Here is an 18,515-nt window from a genome sequence, read left to right as displayed (position 1 = left end):
CCTGCTAGTTGGTCATGATTCTTGAATAGAGACTATCTTTCAATTTTATATCCTGTAATGAAAGTACAAGGCGAGAAAGGTTATATTTTCCATTTTCTAATTTTGTTTGTGCTAGGGAAGAGACTTGGAAATGTCAGCAGTGGAGAGGCTTTATAGGTATTATCATTTTCAATTTCAGTAAAACACTTAGGAAAATGGTAACTGTGAATCTGGTTGAGGCATAGGATGCAAGTAAAGCCACATGATTATTTAAACTTTCATCAAAATCCAGGAGCAGGTGGATGTTTATAAAACATGATGTGATCAAAACTGAATGACTTTACCTCAGAAGCCGAGTGACCTCTTGATCTAATTAATTTTTTAATATATATGTAGCTCTGCAAAACAAGCCCCAGCCCCTGCCCTCTCATGGACCAATTTTCTTTGTGGTCTCAGCTCATTTCACCTTGCCTCTGTCTGTTGCTTGATTAGGTTTCTAGTCCAAGCAGGATAATTGCAGTGATTCAAGTTTGGCTTTAATTTTCAGTGTTTACATTTGATGGGAGAGTATTCCAATAGATACTAGGCTACTTGATTTGTGATGTCAAAATTGTAGCTGCTTTTTTTTTTTTTTTTTTTATGCAAACAAAACTCCTGCGGATCACCACCCAGTGGTTCAAAAGCTTCTGGAGGCAGCCTAATGGGACCTTGGGTTTGAAACCCTGCTGGCCATCTCTAGTGTCAGACTCTTCTTTCTTCATGCTGATGCACTTTTCTTTGCTTCCCAATCTTATTTTCCTGTACATCTTTTTGTAAGCAACCGCAATCCCTCTTTGGAATGAGGTAGGGGCTAAACTGATTAATAAATAAATTAGTTGTGTGATGGAAGACAGACCATGACCTCTCAGTGAGAAGTGGTTTCCTTGTCTGTAAAATTTGTATAGTTGAGACCTATTCTGACTACCTCACCGGTTCCCACGCAGATCAAATAAGACAGTGGTTGTTGTAAAAGGGCTCTGTCAAACCTTAAAGTGTTGTAGGCTTCTAAAGAATTATTTTACTGACTCAAATAGGAGCCAGTCTCATTACTAACCTGATTTAACTTTCCCTTTCACAAGGATCCAGTAGTTTCCTGCTCTTAGTTCAATGACTGAAGGATGTAGTTCTGTTTATAATTAAAACACGGCCACACTCCACCATGAGTTGCACAGGAACCTACTCTTATCAAAATAGACCTGTCCCGCATTTCATTATTCTAGGTGCCTATTATCTGCATTCTAAACGGAGAAGGAAGAGTTAGCTAATTCATTTAGCCATGAAACTACCATTTATTGAGTCCCTACTCTGTCTAGATGTGGAGATCCAGAGATGAAGTCCCAGTCCCTGTCTCGGGGAGTTCAGTATTTGGTGGGCATGACAGACAAGTAGACAGAAATAAATACTATAAGTGCCACAATAACTATATGCATAGGATGCTACAGAGCAGAGAAGAAGAAACTCTTTACACGGGGATTTTTGGGGAAGGTTTCCCTGAGGAGATGATACCAGAGATAAATCTTGAAGAGTTTGCTGAGGAGGAGGGAGTGGAATTTTCAAAGGTACAGCAGTTGGAGTGGCTAGTGGCGTGGAGGGGGGTGTATGGGGGAAGGTAAGTACTTTGTTATGTCTGAAATACAGTGTGTCTGAGGGCAGGAAGTAAGGGTGACAAGGAAGTCTGGGCCAGATAATGGAGGGCTTGTAAGTGGGGAGCCACTGAGACTTATTAGCAACACAATCAGATTTGTCTATTAGAATTGTAGCAGTGAGCAAAGTAGTTTGATCACAGGCCACAGAGGAGGCTATGGTGAAATTCAGGCAAGAAATGAAATAGGCATAAGCGAATATTTTAACAATAGGAATTTAGAAGCGATATTAAGAAGGTAGAACCTGCACTACTTGCTTACTCCTTGGATGTTAGGTTGGGGAAGGAAGAATTCAGGATAATGCCCAAATTTCTGGCTTGGGTGAGGTGGGGATATGATACAAGAAACAAACTTAGTAGCCATATGGAATAAGAGAAGAGGAATCAATTTGGGGAGATGAGTTCAACTTTGGATTTGTTGCGTTTGAGGTCTTGAGTGCCATTTGGGTAGAAGTAACCATATATAAAGCTCAGAGGAGCTGTCTGAGCCGATGAAAGAGTAGGGGAGGTAAAAGTTTTCTCTGCCCTCTTAGGGTCCCTGCGTGGATCTTAAAATTAGAAAAGACTAACAAAGAGAAAAACATACAAAATAATTTCATACAAGTTTTACATGACTTAAGAGTCTCCAAAAGGAAATGAAGACCCAAAGAAACAATTAGACCTGAGTATTTTTATACTAGGTTTGATGAAGAACAGGTAGTCGGGTAGAACTATGATAGGCCAAGGAGTATGAGGTAAGTGTAGTAAAACCACGGGAAACTCAGCAAGGCCTGTCAGGGTTCTTCTTGGTATCCCTTGTCTTCGGAGATACGATGCTTTTTTCCTGTGGGTACAAGGAGGTCACTTTTCACATGAGGGGTTTATGGCCTGTATCAGGGGAGAAGGGAGGAGGGAAGATCAGAGTGACCTTTCTGCTTCTGCTATTTTCTCAAACTCCTTGAGCTTTAAATATTCAATATGCCAAAGTGCCACATTTGGGGGTAGCATGGTCTGAACCCCATCACAAGCAGTGGAGATTTTTAGAGTTGTTACAGTAGAAAAGGTAGGGATTTCCTGCACCATTCATGAGGCTGGGTCCATTTTCATACTTCAAGAGTCAACAAATGTCATCCCCTTCTAGAGGCCTTCCTTATTCACTGCTGAATACCTACAGCTCAGCCTGGCACAGAGCAAATGCTCAAAGGACATTTGTTGAATGGATGACTGAAGAGTAAATACCTAGAAAGAGAAGAATAAGGGAGAAAATTAGAGGGCACAGGACAGAATCCTAAGGAACCCAAATGGCCAGTAAGAGGAAAAGATGGCTAAGAAGGCATAGTCAAAGACAGGTTGGAGGAAAATCAGGAGAACGTAGTCTGGGAGAAGTCTATGGAGAAGTGTCAAGAAGATAATGGCCCATAGTGTCAAATGCTGCTGAAAGGTTGTGGAAAGTAATGACTGAGAAGCCGTCATCAACTGTGACAGTAAGGTTATTGATCATCTTAGTAAAAGCAATTTTAGTGTCATGGTAGAAGTAGGTCGAATAGGGACCTCTAGTCAATATGTTGAACTAAGGTACAGCAGGAACCCCTATCCTTCCATAAAAACATAGAAATAGTGGGTAAAATATTACCTTAAGTCTGACAATACACACAAAAAATCAAAAGCACAAAAAGGGAAATTTCCTGGTGATAGAGAGAAAGCAGCAATTTAAAGCCAGGACACAGTGTCACAGTTGGAACTAAATGGCCATCAGGAGTAGCAGAAATGGATATACACCCTGGGGCTTAAGGTGAAGTTACAGTCCTGACACAGAGCCCTAAGCTTCCTATATAAGGCGAGGAGCCAGGATGTCCTGTCCCGTTGGTGATAAATCAAGACTCAAGGCCTAGGTTCACAGAATATAAGCAGAGTGTTCATTCTGGGCCTAGAGGACAAGAAATTGGAATCCCACATTTTAATTTGTACTAAAAAGCTGGGAAATTAAAATTAAAAACTAACCTTCATCCAGTGTAATCCATAGTGTGCTGGCAGAGAAAGAACACGGAACTATAGAAATAGATAACTCTACTATCCAGGGCTCAGGTTCGACTTCTCCAGAAAACAGCTCTCATGCTAAAGGTGAGCCCACAGTCAAGTTTACGGAGCAAGAAGAGAAATAAACCACTGCAGGGAGGGTCAGCATTGACAATAAGCCGAGTAATCTACATTCCAGAAAAGTTGTATAATAAGGCAATATAAAAGAGACTTTAACTTAAGTACCTTCAAAACATTCAGTAAGATAAAGGAGGGAATGGCATCCATAAGGTATGACCAGCACGTCGTGAAAAGAATAGCAGACATATTAGAAAAGATGAAACAGCAACTGTAAAAATTATATATGCATATATATGCGTGTGTGTATGTATGTAAATGTATATAATTTTTAACATGCCATATATATTATCGTACAATACATAATACGGTATGTGTGTGTGTATCAATGAAATCTAACAAAATCAAACAATAGACTAAGCCCAGAGTGGGGATCAGTGAAGCACCCAGATTCTACACAGAAAGATGAAGCACCCAGATTCTACACTTCTCTTCTTTGGAAGAGAAGTAAGGACTCATGAGGAGAGAATGCGGTCTCACATGTATCTAACAGAAATTTCAGAAGAAGAATAGAGAGAGATTTAAGGAGAGGCAGTGGATGAAGAGTTGATGGTAAACTTCTGGAACTGAAAAAAATAAATGAACAACAGAAGGAGCACAACTGAAGAGGAATACAGTTGAGTAGGAATATTTTTAATGTTTTAAGTATATTTAAATACCAAGCAAATACGAATTGTCCATCCCTAAAGGGGATATTGAAATCTATATAGAGGAATTACTAGGAATATATATATACATACACACATATGTATAATATAATTTATAATAAAATCAGAGTGAATGGTGAATGGAAATAAGGAAATGGGGTTGTTGGTAAAGACTTTCAAGAATCTTGGCTGTGAAGAGAAGGAAAGATTGAACAGGAGCTAAATGAGCGTGTCTGACATATTAATTTATGCTGCACGACACTCACATGCACACACATTCACAGAACCAGTACTATAAAATGGCAGGGAACTTTTAAATTGAGGTGTTCTCCAAAGCTCTTCCCTCCTTGAAGCTACCCCAGCAGCCTGTTCTGTCATTTAAAATGTCACCATTAGAGGCACTCTTCTGTAGTATAATAGTGCCCCCATAAAATCCCCATTAGAATGAGCCAACTGGGGGTAAGGAGGTAGGGTCATGAGGAGATATTCGTACTTAACCCAGCTCTGATGAGAGTGTCTGATCAACTAGCTGTCGTCTTGGAAAGCAGTGACCTGGGGATGAGATATAGGAAAGGACAATTTTAATGAAGAATTAGGACAGCCTGGATCCTAGAGTCTTATCTGGAAGAGCAGGTTCCTGTGGGGCCTCCTAAGGACGGTGGGCATCTGGGCTGAGGTGCTGGCTTTCAGAGGCCTGCCTGGAGTGTGTGTACACAAACACACAGACACACACATACGCGCGTGCGCGCGCGCGCACACACACGCACACGCACACACACACACACACACACTGTGTTGGTTTGGTTATTTTTTTTTAATGTAGGTGATATAAATATTATATTAGTTTCAGGTATATGACATAGTGATTCAACAATTACATACATTATAAAATGCTTACCGCGATAAGGGTAATTACCATCAGTCACCACATAAAGTTATTACAATATTATTGACTATATTCCCTATGCTGTACTTTTCATCCCTGTGACCTATTTATTTTATAACTGGAAGTTTGTACCTCTTAATTCTCTTCACCTATCCACCCATCCCCCTAAGCCCCTCCCCTCTGGCAACTACCAGTTTGTTCTCCGTATTTATGAGTCTTGTTTCTGTTGGTTCGTTTGTTGTGTATTTTAGATTTCACATATGAGCGAAATCATATGATATTTGTCTTCTGACTTATTTCACTCAGCATAATGCCCTCTAGGTCCATCCATGTTGTCTCAAATGGCACTATTTCATTCATTTTTATGGCTGAGTAATAATCCAGTGTGTGTGTGTGTGTGTGTGTGTGTGTGTGTGTGTGTGTGTGTGTGTGGTATCTTCTTTACCCATTCATCTATTGATGGATACTTGGGTTGCTTCCTTATCTGGCTATTGTATGTGATGCTGCAATGAACGTGGTGGTACATATATCTTTTCAAGTTAGTTAGTGTTTTTGTTTCCTTGGTAAATATCCAGAAGTGGAATTGCTTTATTATATGGTATTTCTATTTTAAATTTTTTTAGGAACATCCATACTGTTTTCTTTAGTGGCTGCGCCAACTTACATTCCCACCAATAGCGCACGGGGGGGTTCCCTTTTCTCCACATCCTTGCCAGCACTTGTTATTTCTTCTCTTTTTGAGACTAGCCATTGTGCCAGGAGTGAAGTGATGATATCTCATTGTGGTTTGGATTTGCATTTCCCTGATGACGAGTGATGCTGAGCATCTTTTCATGTGTCTGGTGGCCATCTGTACATCTTCTTTGGAAAAATGTCTATTCAGGTCCTCTGCCCATCTTTTAATTGGATTTTTTGTTTTAGTTTGGTTCTTCTTACAGCGAAATAAAGCACTGTTATTTCCCTTAACAATTCTGTTAAGTATATATTTTTCAGACCAAAGGATACGAAGATTCAGACAGAGCAAGCAGCTGTGGGTATTTTAGCGGCAGGAAAAGGAATGTAGTAAGTAGGAAGATTTTCAAATATGTTTTCAACATATTCAAATACCAACCAAATCCTAGCTGTCATTTTCCTATCATCTTTCATTCATTTATTAGCTTCAAATTTTATCACCATAATAAAATTATTTAATAACTGCCCACATGCAAATCTCTGGTCTCCAAGCTCACCCCAGTCATTGCAGGAGGAGACTGACTGCCTACTGTGGTGTGCATGCCAGTTGAATTTTCATTTTGATTGGCGTCTTTCCAAAGGGATTACTTCTCCTAAGCCCTCTGCTGATGGCAGTTGTAAATCGATACACTTGAGCATCACCAGTGACAATAAGCACTGAGCACAATCAGTGGGAAAAGGAAGACATTTGGTTTACAAGCCTGAAATAAACAACTCGTGAATGTCCATCGGAATATCCACATAGCACATCTTATCTCTCCCAATCCCCAAAATGCTTCAGGGCCACACCAGTAATCAATATTTCCCAGAAAAGTAGGTTCCTGGGGAATGGTTACAGTAGGAGACCCACTTGTTGCTGAATGATTTAAAGTGGAGGGGCATAAAAATGTCAGGTTTTGTAGGTTCTCAGCTGAAGGGAAGTCATATGGCCCGCTAAGAATTTAGCATCAAGAGTCAGTTTAAGCCAAGTTTGAAGTCTGGCTTTACTCAATTTTATTCCCCAACGTTGTAGTTCTTCCTTGTCCTCCAAAATTCATCTTCAGTGAGATGATTTGGTGGTGGTGGTGGTTCTTTCTGAAGCTGATCCCAATTCCAGGCCCCCCAACCCACAGAGTTGGCTGTGCCTTTTTTTTTTTCTTTTTTCAGTGCACCACTCTTACAGTCCATAATCACATTTGTGTTTTAGTTATTTTACTTACTTCTCTTTCTCCTCCACTTGCAGCCAGGGGCAGTCAAGGAGGGAGCAGTAGAGCAGTTTCAAGAACGTGGGATATGAAGTCAGAATGCATGGATTTGAGTCCACTTAGCTCTATGACTTCCTACCTGAAAGAACTCACTAACCTCTCTTTGCTTCATCTTCTTCATCTGTAGAATGGGGATAAGTTCATAAGGTTGTTGTATTAAGTGAGTAAAGCAGGATAAAGTACTTAGTGCCGGGCATATAGGTAGTGCTCAATAAAGAAAGTATAGCTCCTAAGTACCTTTGCATCCTTTAGGGTGTAAACACATGGCAAAGAGTTCTCAGTAAATTTTGAATGAATGAACGAACAGTGTAGCCTCGGACAAACTCATTTACTTCTCTTGCCTCACATCTCTTTGCTAAAATGAGATTGTTAATTGAGCATCAAGGTCCCTGTTATGAAATCAGGTTCTCAAATTGCTCGAGGTCTTCAGTGGTGGCAGGAGAAGTTACTAAACAATTTCAATCTGTTGATTATACTTATAGCTATTTGTCAGAAGGGACAAGCCAGAACGAATCGGTCCGAGTGGATACCAGAGAAACCCTTGAGCTCAAAAGCATAGTGCTGGGCTTCAGACAATGCAACCAAATACACTGTGTGCAATATTTTTCTCTCATTTGGCTGAACTCAGGCTTCCCGTAGCTGAAAGCAGATGGCACGAAAAAGCTTATGGTGTGGAAAGCCAGTTTTCCCGGTATGAAAAGAACCGAGAGAGTTGGAGTGCTTAACTTCCTGCCTCTGCTAAGGAGTGATGAAGATAAAGTCCAAAGTGTCCTTTGGGCCTCCTCGCACTCCCAAAACCCCAGATTACCTGACTTGGACCGGGATCCTGGTGTTAAAGGGCTCGAAACCCCAGTTTTGGCAAAAAAAAAAAAAGAAAAAAAAGAAAAAAAGAAAATGAAAGCGAAGTGAGGAGTTTGAGACCACCTAGGACATCTGCAGAGTTCTCAGATGAATCACGGACCTGCCCTTCGTCCCCTCCTTAGAATCTAGAGGATACCATTTCTTCCATGCTCTGCTGGGTTCCCTGCCCAAAGCCCGGTCGGCGTCTGAAAAGAAGAAATACGTTAGGACTGCTAATCCTGAAAGAGCACTGAAGTAGTTTCCCATTATCTCTCTGCCCCTTTAAAAAATGGCAAATTTTGATAGGAAATTGGTGTAAAGAGCGCCATTGGCAAATAAGAAATCAATCCAGAGTTCCTTATGCTGGTTGTGAGTCCCGCTCCCATATGCTAAGTAATACTGAACATTAGATCATTTGCAAACACTGCATTCCCTTCTTCAGAACTTGAGTTTAGGTCACCTTCCTCCAGAAATCCTATTTCTTGAAACAGCTTAGATCCAGAAAAACTACTGATTGTCTGCTTTTGCCTCAGATCCTCATACCATTTTTTCCCCCTAGCTTTTCATTTAGATTATTTAGTTCACTGGGCAAGAAATGAACCCAGTGTTACAGATATTTTGCCTCTGAGTCTTGCACATTTTTAGTCTGCCATAAATGTTTCATCATAGAAACACTTCATTTATGTTTGTTAGCTACCAGTTTGTAAAATAGCAACCGTTCCTTCAAAATCTTTGAATATTATTGAAGAAAACTGAATAGAATTCAGAGGAGCTGGGGCTTTTGTTAATTCTGGATGCTCTGTGACCACTGAGGCAACTCATTTGGCTGAGAATAAATTTACCATTATCTGCAAAGTATTTCCTACCCCTTGGACAACAAACTTTACAAAATGATTGTGACCGCCTTGACCCACACGATCCAAGTTCACCCAGTATGACCTTCCAAAGACAAAGGCACTATCTCATGCCCCCATCAGAGAGGACCTTGAACTTTCTCAATAATGGTGTCGCTGCCCCTTTGCCAGTGACCACTTCTTGGTTGCAGTTCACGTGTGTATTAATTGTAGTGTGGTCTGAATGACAGAATGAGAGCCCTTGACAAGAATCAACCCACATACCCCCGGAGATAGATAACGTTTCTGTTGTATTCATAAAACTCCCATAGGAGAATCAGCATTCGATTATGTTTTTTCAAAGATTGTATCTATTTATTTATTTGAGAGAGAGCAGGCACACTCGAGCTGGAGCGGGGAAGCAGAGAACGGGGGAGAGGAACAAGCAGACTCCACTCTGAGCATGGATCCCTATTCCGGGCTCAATCCCCTGACCCTGAGATCACAACCCGAGCGGAAACCAAGAGCCAGACACTCAAACCACCTAGCCACCCAGCCGTCCCTCAATTACGGTTTTTAACAGCCCTTACTGAAAAAAAATGTTTTCCTTGTACAAAAACTTAAATCCCCACATACTGAAACTTAAGCTCATTTCCTTGTGTTCTGTTTTTATGATCAAGGGAGAAACCTCCACCCCAGCAATCCAATACTTCTCTCCAGGTTTTCTTGATTAAATGACCAAGCAGGTAATCAGAGGCCTTGAACTCTTGATGTTGCAGCTGCTATGGCTTAATTAAATGGCAAAGAGCTGAATTCATAGATATGATTAATACCATCAGGATGCTCTATGGTTTTAATGTTCATAAATTATGACTGAACAATAAAATTTTTATATGGGTTATAGGATTTTTCTTAAAGATCAGAATTAATCAGTGTGTTCCCCCATTGACTTTGTCTGTTTATTTGCTTTTAAATAGAAACCAGAGGTGGCTTCAGGAAACTCTATAACTGAAGTAGTGAGAGAACGATCCCAGAGAGAGGGCACAGTGAAGACCAAGCCACCATCCTAGTGCAATGCAAATCAGGAGAGCCAGTCCGTTTCTAGAAAATTGGTTCTGGAGACCTTTGTTTCTGAAGCATAATTCCCCCAAGTGATCTGACTAGGAGAGACTCTTTGCCAGCCAGTAAATGTGTCAGGTCCAGCAGTCACTCTCTCTGTCCCTGGAGTTCTAGTGGGACATTGACAGGATTTCTTTAAATTGCATTTTTCTTCCTGCTTGTAGCTAAGTGGCAAGAGCCTTTGCTAATGGCTTTTCGCTAATCTCCTCATTTGTATTTCCCTCCCGTCGTTTCTCTGAGCTTTTGGACATAATTAGATGGACACGAAGGGTTGGTACTTGCTGCCCGGTCTCTTAAATACCTCCTCTGCTGCCCTACTCGGCTAATGGTGAGATCCCAGTGTTGCTTGACCTTGGTGCACTTGAACCTGTCTCCCTTTCCTCCCTTGGAGCTCATCGTCAGTCCTTGACCTGGTAACTGGTCACTGAGAGGTTCTGAGGGACTGCTGAAGTGAAGATGGAGAGAGAACTGGCAAGTGGCTCCAATTATGTTTATCTTCACGAAGGATGGGTGTTTGAAAGCTCTCATTTTCAGAGTTTCAGAAAGACAGCCAACTCCTTCCTGCTCAGAAGGTACTGAGACTGCTCCTGATTAGGCTGTCTGAATTCTCTCATTTTTACTCATCACAGTCACATCTGTTTGGGTTTCTGTCTCTCTCCTGGAGATGCCTCTTGAGAGCAGATCCCCTCAGCTTCTTTACAGCTCATCTGAGGCCTGCCAAAAGAGATTGGCAGAGAACGATCAGCATTCTATGCTCTGATAACTCACATAACTCTCCCTGAAAAGAACGCTAAAACCTGGTTCTCAAGTGAACCCGTGAGGAATGGAGCCAAAGAGACTTGTGGTATTTTTCTTTGGAATCCAATTTAGAGTTTATGTTCTGGTGGGGTGAGAAGGGAAAGCGGGGGGTGGGGGGAGGAGTATGAGGAGGGGAACAATAAGACGTAGCAGGGACAGGGGCATATACCAAAAAATCAGAGGCTCCAGAGGCAGAAAGACTTTAAGGAACATCTCATCCAGAGATTCTCAAACGTTTTGGTTTTAGCAGTGGAATCTTTCTCGTTATTTTTCTTCATAAGAAATCATACAGGGGCGCCTGGGTGGCTCAGCCGGTTGGGCATCCGACTCTTGATTTCAGCTCAGGTCACCATCTCAGGGTCCTGAGATGGAGCCCTGAATCCTTGGGCTCCGCGACTACCTGGGAGTCTGCTTGAGATTCTCTTCCTCTCCCTCTGCCCCTCCCCCAGCCTGCATGCGCGCGCTCTCTCTCTCTCTCTCAAATAAATGAATAGATAACTTAAAAAAAAAAAAAGAAATCATACAGTGAGCCCCGGTATATAAAATAGATGAATGCAGAGGTGCTATTGTTGAAACATGGGTGAAGGAACTTACATCCCCTCCATCTACTCTTAGGGCTCTGCAGAATACAATTCGAAAGTCATTAAGATTCTCTAAAGGATGACTTTAAGGATGGGAAAACTGTAGCCCCAACAGGAGAAATGACGTACCCAAGGTCACACGGCTGACTAGCGGCAGAGACAGGATTAAAACATAAGCCTCCTGTCCACCCAGGCTAGAACTCTGTGTGAGTGGAGCCCGAGAAAGGAGCTAAGGGTGCTTTCCTCCTGAACATGATCAAGGAGAGAGCTTGGTGGACAGTGCAGTGGGAAGGGAAGGTCCAGGAGGAGTAAAGGTGAGCGGACCCACCCAGCACAGAGCAATTGGGAGCCCTGGGATTAAGCAGGGTACAGTGTGAACTGGTAGGAACAAAGCAAGACCGGAGAAAAAGGCACTGCAGAAATAAGTGTCAAAGGAAGGTTCTCCACTCCCCCACTCAGATTCCATACTACTGGCGGGGTGGCAGTAAGACAGAAAGGAAAGGCAAAATATGCTTCTCTAGGGTGGGCTGTGGTTCTTTCTTTCCTTCTGCCTTCCTAAGGGGAATGGGGTTTGGGCCCAGTTCTCCTTTGAGAATTTGAGACTTAAATTCACTTTTCTCTGAGTTGAGAAGCACCTGTGAAATACATATGGGAATCAGGAAAGGAGGAGAAATATCCGCATAATTAATGGTTAAGCCAATTGCATAGTTATGTTTTGGACCCAAAGTCAAAATGGCTTTCCTTCCCCTTTCCCCTGGAGGATTCCCCCTCTAGTCACAGGCTTCTGTGGGTTCTATTAAGGGAGGAGACAGGAGAATTCTTGTGATCTATAGGCAGACAGGTCACAGAGAGTTAGAGGCCCAGGTGCTCAGTGGAAGGTAAAAGCACACCGAGAGGGAGTAGGAACCTCTTAAGGTCCATTCCACACCCCAAATATTTGGCCCTGCTCAGATCTTCTTCTGAGGCCTCTTTTGGTGAGATTATTTCCCTTCATGGTAACTAGAATTTGAACCCCATACATTCTGAGCCAGGAAACATCCTCCTCCCCTTAAGAAGCAATGTAAACCAGTGGCTCGTCAATTATTTTCAACAAACTGTTGATTGAGCACAAACTATGTAACAGGAACTGTGCCAGGAGATGGGAATAGAGTGGTGACCAAGACCCAGTCCTGATTTTCAAGGTGTTCGAGGTCCTGGGGGAGCCAACCAGGGTTTTTCCCTTCGTGAATTAATGTCCAAAGAAGTGGTTACTTGAATTGACTTGAGGTGCTGAAACTCTCTTCCACCCGGGGCCTCCGTGAGCTTTTGGGAAAGCCCAAAACACAGAGGAGTCGACTAACCTGCAGGGAATTTCAGACCATTAGGCACCACTCTCCTGTAACCCTCCACCTTGGTCCCTGTAACCTTCACCCCAGCCTGTCTTTGCAAGGCCCCTATCAGCGCTTCTCCTAGGGCCACAGACATTTCAAGACTGGGGACAGGTGGAAGGGAGGTGGCAGTAAATTCCCCTGTGGAGCAGGGAAATCTACAGCAGGGTCAGGTGATACAGCTCTGATGGGCCAAGAAGCCTGACAGAGTTTCCTAGTTGGGAGCTCAGGCAAGAAAAGAAGGACTGGGGTCTCGGCATTTGGTTTTGTTTGCATCTACAGCAATTCGGAAAGGATCTGGAAAGGGGGTAGGGAGAGGTCCAGTAAGGGGTGTAGTGGCAGCTCCGAGACAGAGCAGCAGCCCTACTCTTGGCAGCTTCCTTTCTGGCGTTAGAAATCATGTAAAATTTGTAAAAGAGTAGTGTCCGTTTGAAGATGGGGATGTGGATGGATCATTCTCTTTGTTGCATTCTTGACCTCGAAACTCCTCTTTCTTCTCCAGGTTAAAATATAGAACAGGGAAAGGACAGAACCTGTGAATAGAGAGAGTCGAGCAAAAAGCCAGACTTGATTCCTGAACTGGAGGGAGAGAGGCTGCTAGATCTGGAGGAGCAGGAAAAAGAAAAAAAAAAAAAAAAGAAAGAAAGAAGTTAGGAGATTGGAGATGGGCCAGGGCTTCAGTAACGCGGCTCGGCGCTGCATTTCCCAAATACTGCTTTCTGTACACCACCCAAGCTCTCCGCTTGGATCCCAAACCCAAACCAATTATTTGGGGCAAGAGGAAAAGCGGGGTTCGGACCGCACATATTGGCCTGTAATGAAAAGTCAGCAAAAACCACTGGGGGGCAGCGTGGTGTGCGGGCGCAGCTCTGCAGTGCCGCCGCCGCCGCCGCCGCCGCGAGGGCTGAACCCGTCTGCGAGCCGTGGCCTCTCTCCCGAAGGGCTACAAGTGTCGCCATGCGAAATGCCTCGGCGGGGGGTGTGTGTTTGGGGGAGGGGGCTGGTGTGAGTCGCCAACTGGGGCAGGGGCCTGGCGAACTTCCCAGGGGCGCCAGCCCCGGGCAGTGCGGCCCGCTAAGAGTCCAACACTAACGACACAGCCCACCCCGCCACCCCCACCCCACCCCCCACCCCACCCCCCACCTCCAGGCAACCCCCGGCTCCTCCGGCCCAACTACCTCCTCCCGGGGCCCCTCCATCCCTGCCTCCTCCCGAAGCTCGGTTCTGGAAGAGGAGGGCAGGAAGCTTCGGGCGGTGGGGCAGCGCCGGAGCCCCTACAGGTGTGAGCCGGCGCGGCCCGCCGGGGCCTCCGGGGGGCGGGGCGGCCGGGAGCCAGCGGGCTGGGCTCCGGGAGGGAGGGGCCGCCGGGGGAGGGGGGCCTCGGGGAGGCCGCGGCGCTCTTCCGGAGGGTGCCTGCGGCGACTGGATTCCTATGCAGAGACTGTGCCGCGCCCAGAGCAGCCGCCGCCACCGCCGCCGCTGCCGCCGCCGCCGCCGCCGCCGCCGCCGCCGCCACCGCCAAGATGCGAGGCCGTTACCTGTTTGATCCCCGTCGGCCAGCTGGCACGGGCCAACTTTTCCTGATCCTCAGGCCCCGAAGTTGCAAGGACTAGTCGGAGGCTCGGAGGGGCCAGGGCGAGGGCGCGCTCCCCCCCCCCGCGCTCTTCCTCCTTCCCCCCCCTCCCCTCCAGCCGCCCGCGCTCGCGGCCTCTCTCCCGCCCGCGCCGCTCCCTCCTCCCGCCTCCCCGCTCCGGCCCCCTCCGCGCGGCACAGGGCGGGGGGTGTAGCGAAACTCCGACCCGAGCCACTTGGACTCGCACAGTGTCCTCGGGGCGCAGGGGCCGAGCGCACGCAGCCGCGCCGCGCTGCCTCCGCCGCCAGTCTCGCCGCGATCCCGGCCCGGGGCTGTGGCGTCGGCTCGGACCCAGGCAGCCCGCAGCCCGCGCGGGAGCTGGACCACCGCCCGAGGAGCCCGGACGGCATGCTGAGCCCCCTCCTCGGCTGACGGCCGAGCGCGGAGAAGCCCGGGCGAGCGCCGGCTAGGGAGACGAGGGCGGCCGCGGCGCGAGACCGAGCGAACGCGCCGCGGAGGAGCGGGAGGCGGAGGCGGAGGCGAAGGCGAAGCCGGAGAGGGGCGGCCAAAGAAGTGGTGGTGGTGGGCGTCGTGGCCATGGCGGCGGCTATCGCCAGCTCGCTGATCCGTCAGAAGAGACAAGCCCGCGAGCGCGAGAAATCCAACGCCTGCAAGTGTGTCAGCAGCCCCAGCAAAGGCAAGACCAGCTGCGACAAAAACAAGTTAAACGTCTTTTCCCGGGTCAAACTCTTCGGCTCCAAGAAGAGGCGCAGAAGGAGACCAGGTTGGAAGGGGCGCTTGGCCGGCTTTGGGTCCCCCCCCCGCATACTTTACGAGTGTGGAGGGGGCTGGAGGGCGTGTGTGTAAGCGTAGGTGAGTTTGTCGGGGGCCCATCTGGTGCGGATGTGGCCACCTAGCCGGGGTGCGTGCGTGGGAAGCGATTGCTTTCTCGCCGCGTTCGTAACGGTAACTGGCTTGCTGCATTGCAACTGCCGTGGGACAGGCGCAGAGCCGGGGGGCCAGACCCGGCCCGGGAGGGGGGCGCCCTCAGCTTCAGACGTGCCACATGTGTGCACGCCCCGGGGGCTCTGGCACGCGTGACCCAGACGTGGCCGCCGTGTGTGTCTGTGTGTGTGGCGTGGAAATTGCAGGCGCCGAGCTGGGCAGACACCGCTGCCCGCCCTAACGAACCCGGGAAACCCTCCTTTGCCTTTACCCCTGCAGCTCTGACCCTTCCCCTGATCCAGTTTCCAACCCCAAGGGCCGTGGGCTTCGGCTCTCTAGGCATTCTGTTTCTTTGATCACTTTTAAGCTTATCGGGACAGACTTGACTTGTGGTGCACCCTTGAAATATTTGCTGGTGGCGGGGGGGAGTGGATTCCTAGAACCTTGTGGCCAAGAACCTAGAGATCTGGTTAGACTGGTGAAACTGGTTACTTGCTACTAAAATGCTGGATTGAAGAGAGAATTTAAACTCATGGCCAGATTGTAGGTCCTTTGGAACCTATTCCGTGAGAAGAGTAGCGCGATATTCCGGTGCCAGGGGAAATTTCACACAGCTCTAGGTGTCAGGTTGCGTCAAGGTAGAGCTTCAGGCGAACATGCAGTTTATTTGGGCGTTCTTCACCAGATGAATCCTTTACGCTCTTTTCTTACTTTTAACTAGATAAATGGTACAGAATTTCAGACTTCTTCATCAATTTGTTCTTTCTCTGTGTATGTGTTCCACACACTATGGAATGGAAACGCAGACATCCATTTCCTGCTTGCTCGAAGTTTTCAAGGCATTCGCTGTGCATTGGGCTTCTTTTAAAAAGGCTGAAGCGGTTGCAAAGCATGATTATGTGGCCTGAATAATCACATACATATGATTTCGGTGCAGGGGTCTGTATTCAGTAAAAGCAAATTTTGGATAACATGTCTGTTATTGGTAAATTAGGTACTTTATTAAATCTGTGGTGATTCACAATTGAAAATCATTGTAATTGAGAACCCATATTTTAGATAATCATATTTCTGATATTAAATTTGAAAATAAGTATAAACGAATTTTCTTTTCCTCCCCACCAACAAAAACCCTGCTCTTTTTGCATCCCTTTTTCCCTGAGGATCATTAACATCACGATAGGGTATGGTAATGGTTGGGTTTTTTTTTCTCCTCTCCCCCCGCTTTTTTTTTTTTGTATCACAGCTCAGTTTTCCAAATGCAAGTCCTTTGATGGGGTTCCAGACTATTTATGCATTTTCAACACTCTCAGAGTAGAGGGGACTATTTGTTCAAAGAGCAATAATTCTGAGAGAAGTCTTTGTTAGTGTGTTTTTGGTCCCTGGTTGGCAAACCACTCTAAATTATCTTTGTATTTCTCCTTCTCCTTCCACATGAGAAGTGGCACATCGTTAAAAGGCAGAATATGCCATTTGCCAACCTGTTCCGAACGCTCAATGAAATAGAGTACCACTCTGTAAGCCAGGGGACCCGCTATCAGAAACTGGCTGCCGTCAGAAGCTTTAGGGCTTTCCCAGTGTTACGAGGTAGAAATCAAAGGTTTCTTCAGTTTGGAGATTTCCTCTGAAACTTGGAGGTGGTTTGCCTGTTTCCTTTCCGAGGACTCTTTAAAGTTGTAGTGTGACCTTTTACACTAAAGTTTGTAAATGAAATTAGAATTTTGAATTCCGAGTCTTTTCAACTACGTACGCACAACTTACCAACTGATCCAAGTCCTCATTCTCTTTGCAGAGCCTCAGCTTAAGGGCATAGTTACCAAACTGTACAGCCGACAAGGTTACCACTTGCAGCTACAGGCAGATGGAACCATTGATGGCACAAAAGACGAAGACAGCACTTACAGTAAGTGACTGCAAAATAAATAGTATCTCCCAGCATGTTGTTGACATTGTGTTTTCTTTATTATTATTTTTTTTCAATTAACAACCCTTGCGAAATTCTGACCTGAACGCAAAAAATACAGTCAACACTTCCATCCTGTTGATGCAGGTTAACCTCAAGGAAGTTGAAAGTGAAAATATGTAAAATAGTGAACTATAGCAAATAATGTTGACACCATCTGAAGAACCACCCAAATGTCATCTCCATGGTAATCTGGATAGACTTATGGCTGTCCTTTGGATTTTATTACTTTTTTCCCGCAGAAAATTTACTCACCCACACACTGATCCTGAAATAGCACGTTATCTCTACTCTTAAGAACCGGTCTCATCCCAAGAGAGAGGAGTGGTTTCGTGTCATGAGAATTCATCATTACAAGCTTTCACTTCTGCTCCCCCCGCTTCACACACACTGATAACTCTGAGACTAATTGAGATTTTAACAATTGAGATACCTCCACAGGTGGGTGAAGGGATTTTTTTTTTAGTGCTTTAAATTTTTTTTTTTTTTTTTTTACCATGGTTTAAGTAGAGACCAAGTTGGGACCATAACGGTGAACCTAAAAAAGGAAACACATCAAAAATAAAGTCAGTTTTATTTCTAATTATTGAAGTAATGTGATTATAAGATGTTACATAACCTTTTTATCACGTATGCTTTTATTTATCTGAAGTCATAGAAACAAACTCACAAATAGTGAAGCCCTCTCTTCCCTAATAATTGGTGTTTTCTTGCCATTGGCAGGTTTCTGCAGACCCATTCACTGTTCCATGAGGCTGAAACACCTAGTTCTCGCAATTCATTCTCTATTTTCCGTAATTTATATTGCATTTTCCTCAGACTTCGATAATTTCCCAGAAACATCCCCTTCGTCCGCTAAGAAAACAGCCAAGGAAAGCCGATTAGAAGGCTAGCAAGTCCTCAGCAGCCTTTTTAGAGATGGTCAGCTATAGACAGCAAAGCCATAGCCAGGGGTCCCAGTGTTAAGTGTCAAAAGAGTTTCTCACCTTTTAATAATGCTTCCTGGGCTGATGGCCAAGCTATGACTTCAAGAGGGAGTCACCTTTAATTACCCTTGAAGAAAGCCCTGGTGGTACCTAGGATGAAAAACATCCATACTGAATGATTCTTCGCTGTTTTGCAAAATGCTATGTTACTGTTGTGATATTAAAGTTCTACAGTGAATACCCTAGGTGTTGTTTTGTGCATACTCTT

At 45.3% G+C, this 18,515-nt stretch overlaps 1 protein-coding gene across 5 annotated transcripts in view; it reads left to right on the top strand.

The window, feature by feature from the left end:
• Positions 1–18,515, top strand: part of FGF13 (fibroblast growth factor 13) — a 465,646-nt gene that overhangs the window by 384,623 nt on the left and 62,508 nt on the right. For 4 of the 5 annotated variants that reach the window (XM_073885645.1, XM_073885647.1, XM_073885648.1 and 1 more), the window contains one exon: positions 17,151–17,261. In XM_073885645.1, coding sequence (XP_073741746.1) covers positions 17,151–17,261 — 111 coding nt within the window. Of the gene's footprint in view, positions 1–14,324; positions 15,198–17,150; positions 17,262–18,515 lie in introns of those variants that run through there. The other variant, XM_025861573.2, reaches the window with a different exon arrangement.

The sequence above is a fragment of the Callorhinus ursinus genome, unplaced genomic scaffold (assembly GCF_003265705.2).
Source record: "Callorhinus ursinus isolate GAN/ISIS: 27379988/994484 unplaced genomic scaffold, GSC_fseal_2.0 scaffold64, whole genome shotgun sequence".
Classification (NCBI taxonomy): Eukaryota; Metazoa; Chordata; class Mammalia; order Carnivora; family Otariidae; genus Callorhinus; species Callorhinus ursinus.
The sequence above is the reverse complement of the archived record's forward strand: the minus strand, read 5'-3'. Positions and strand labels throughout refer to the sequence as shown.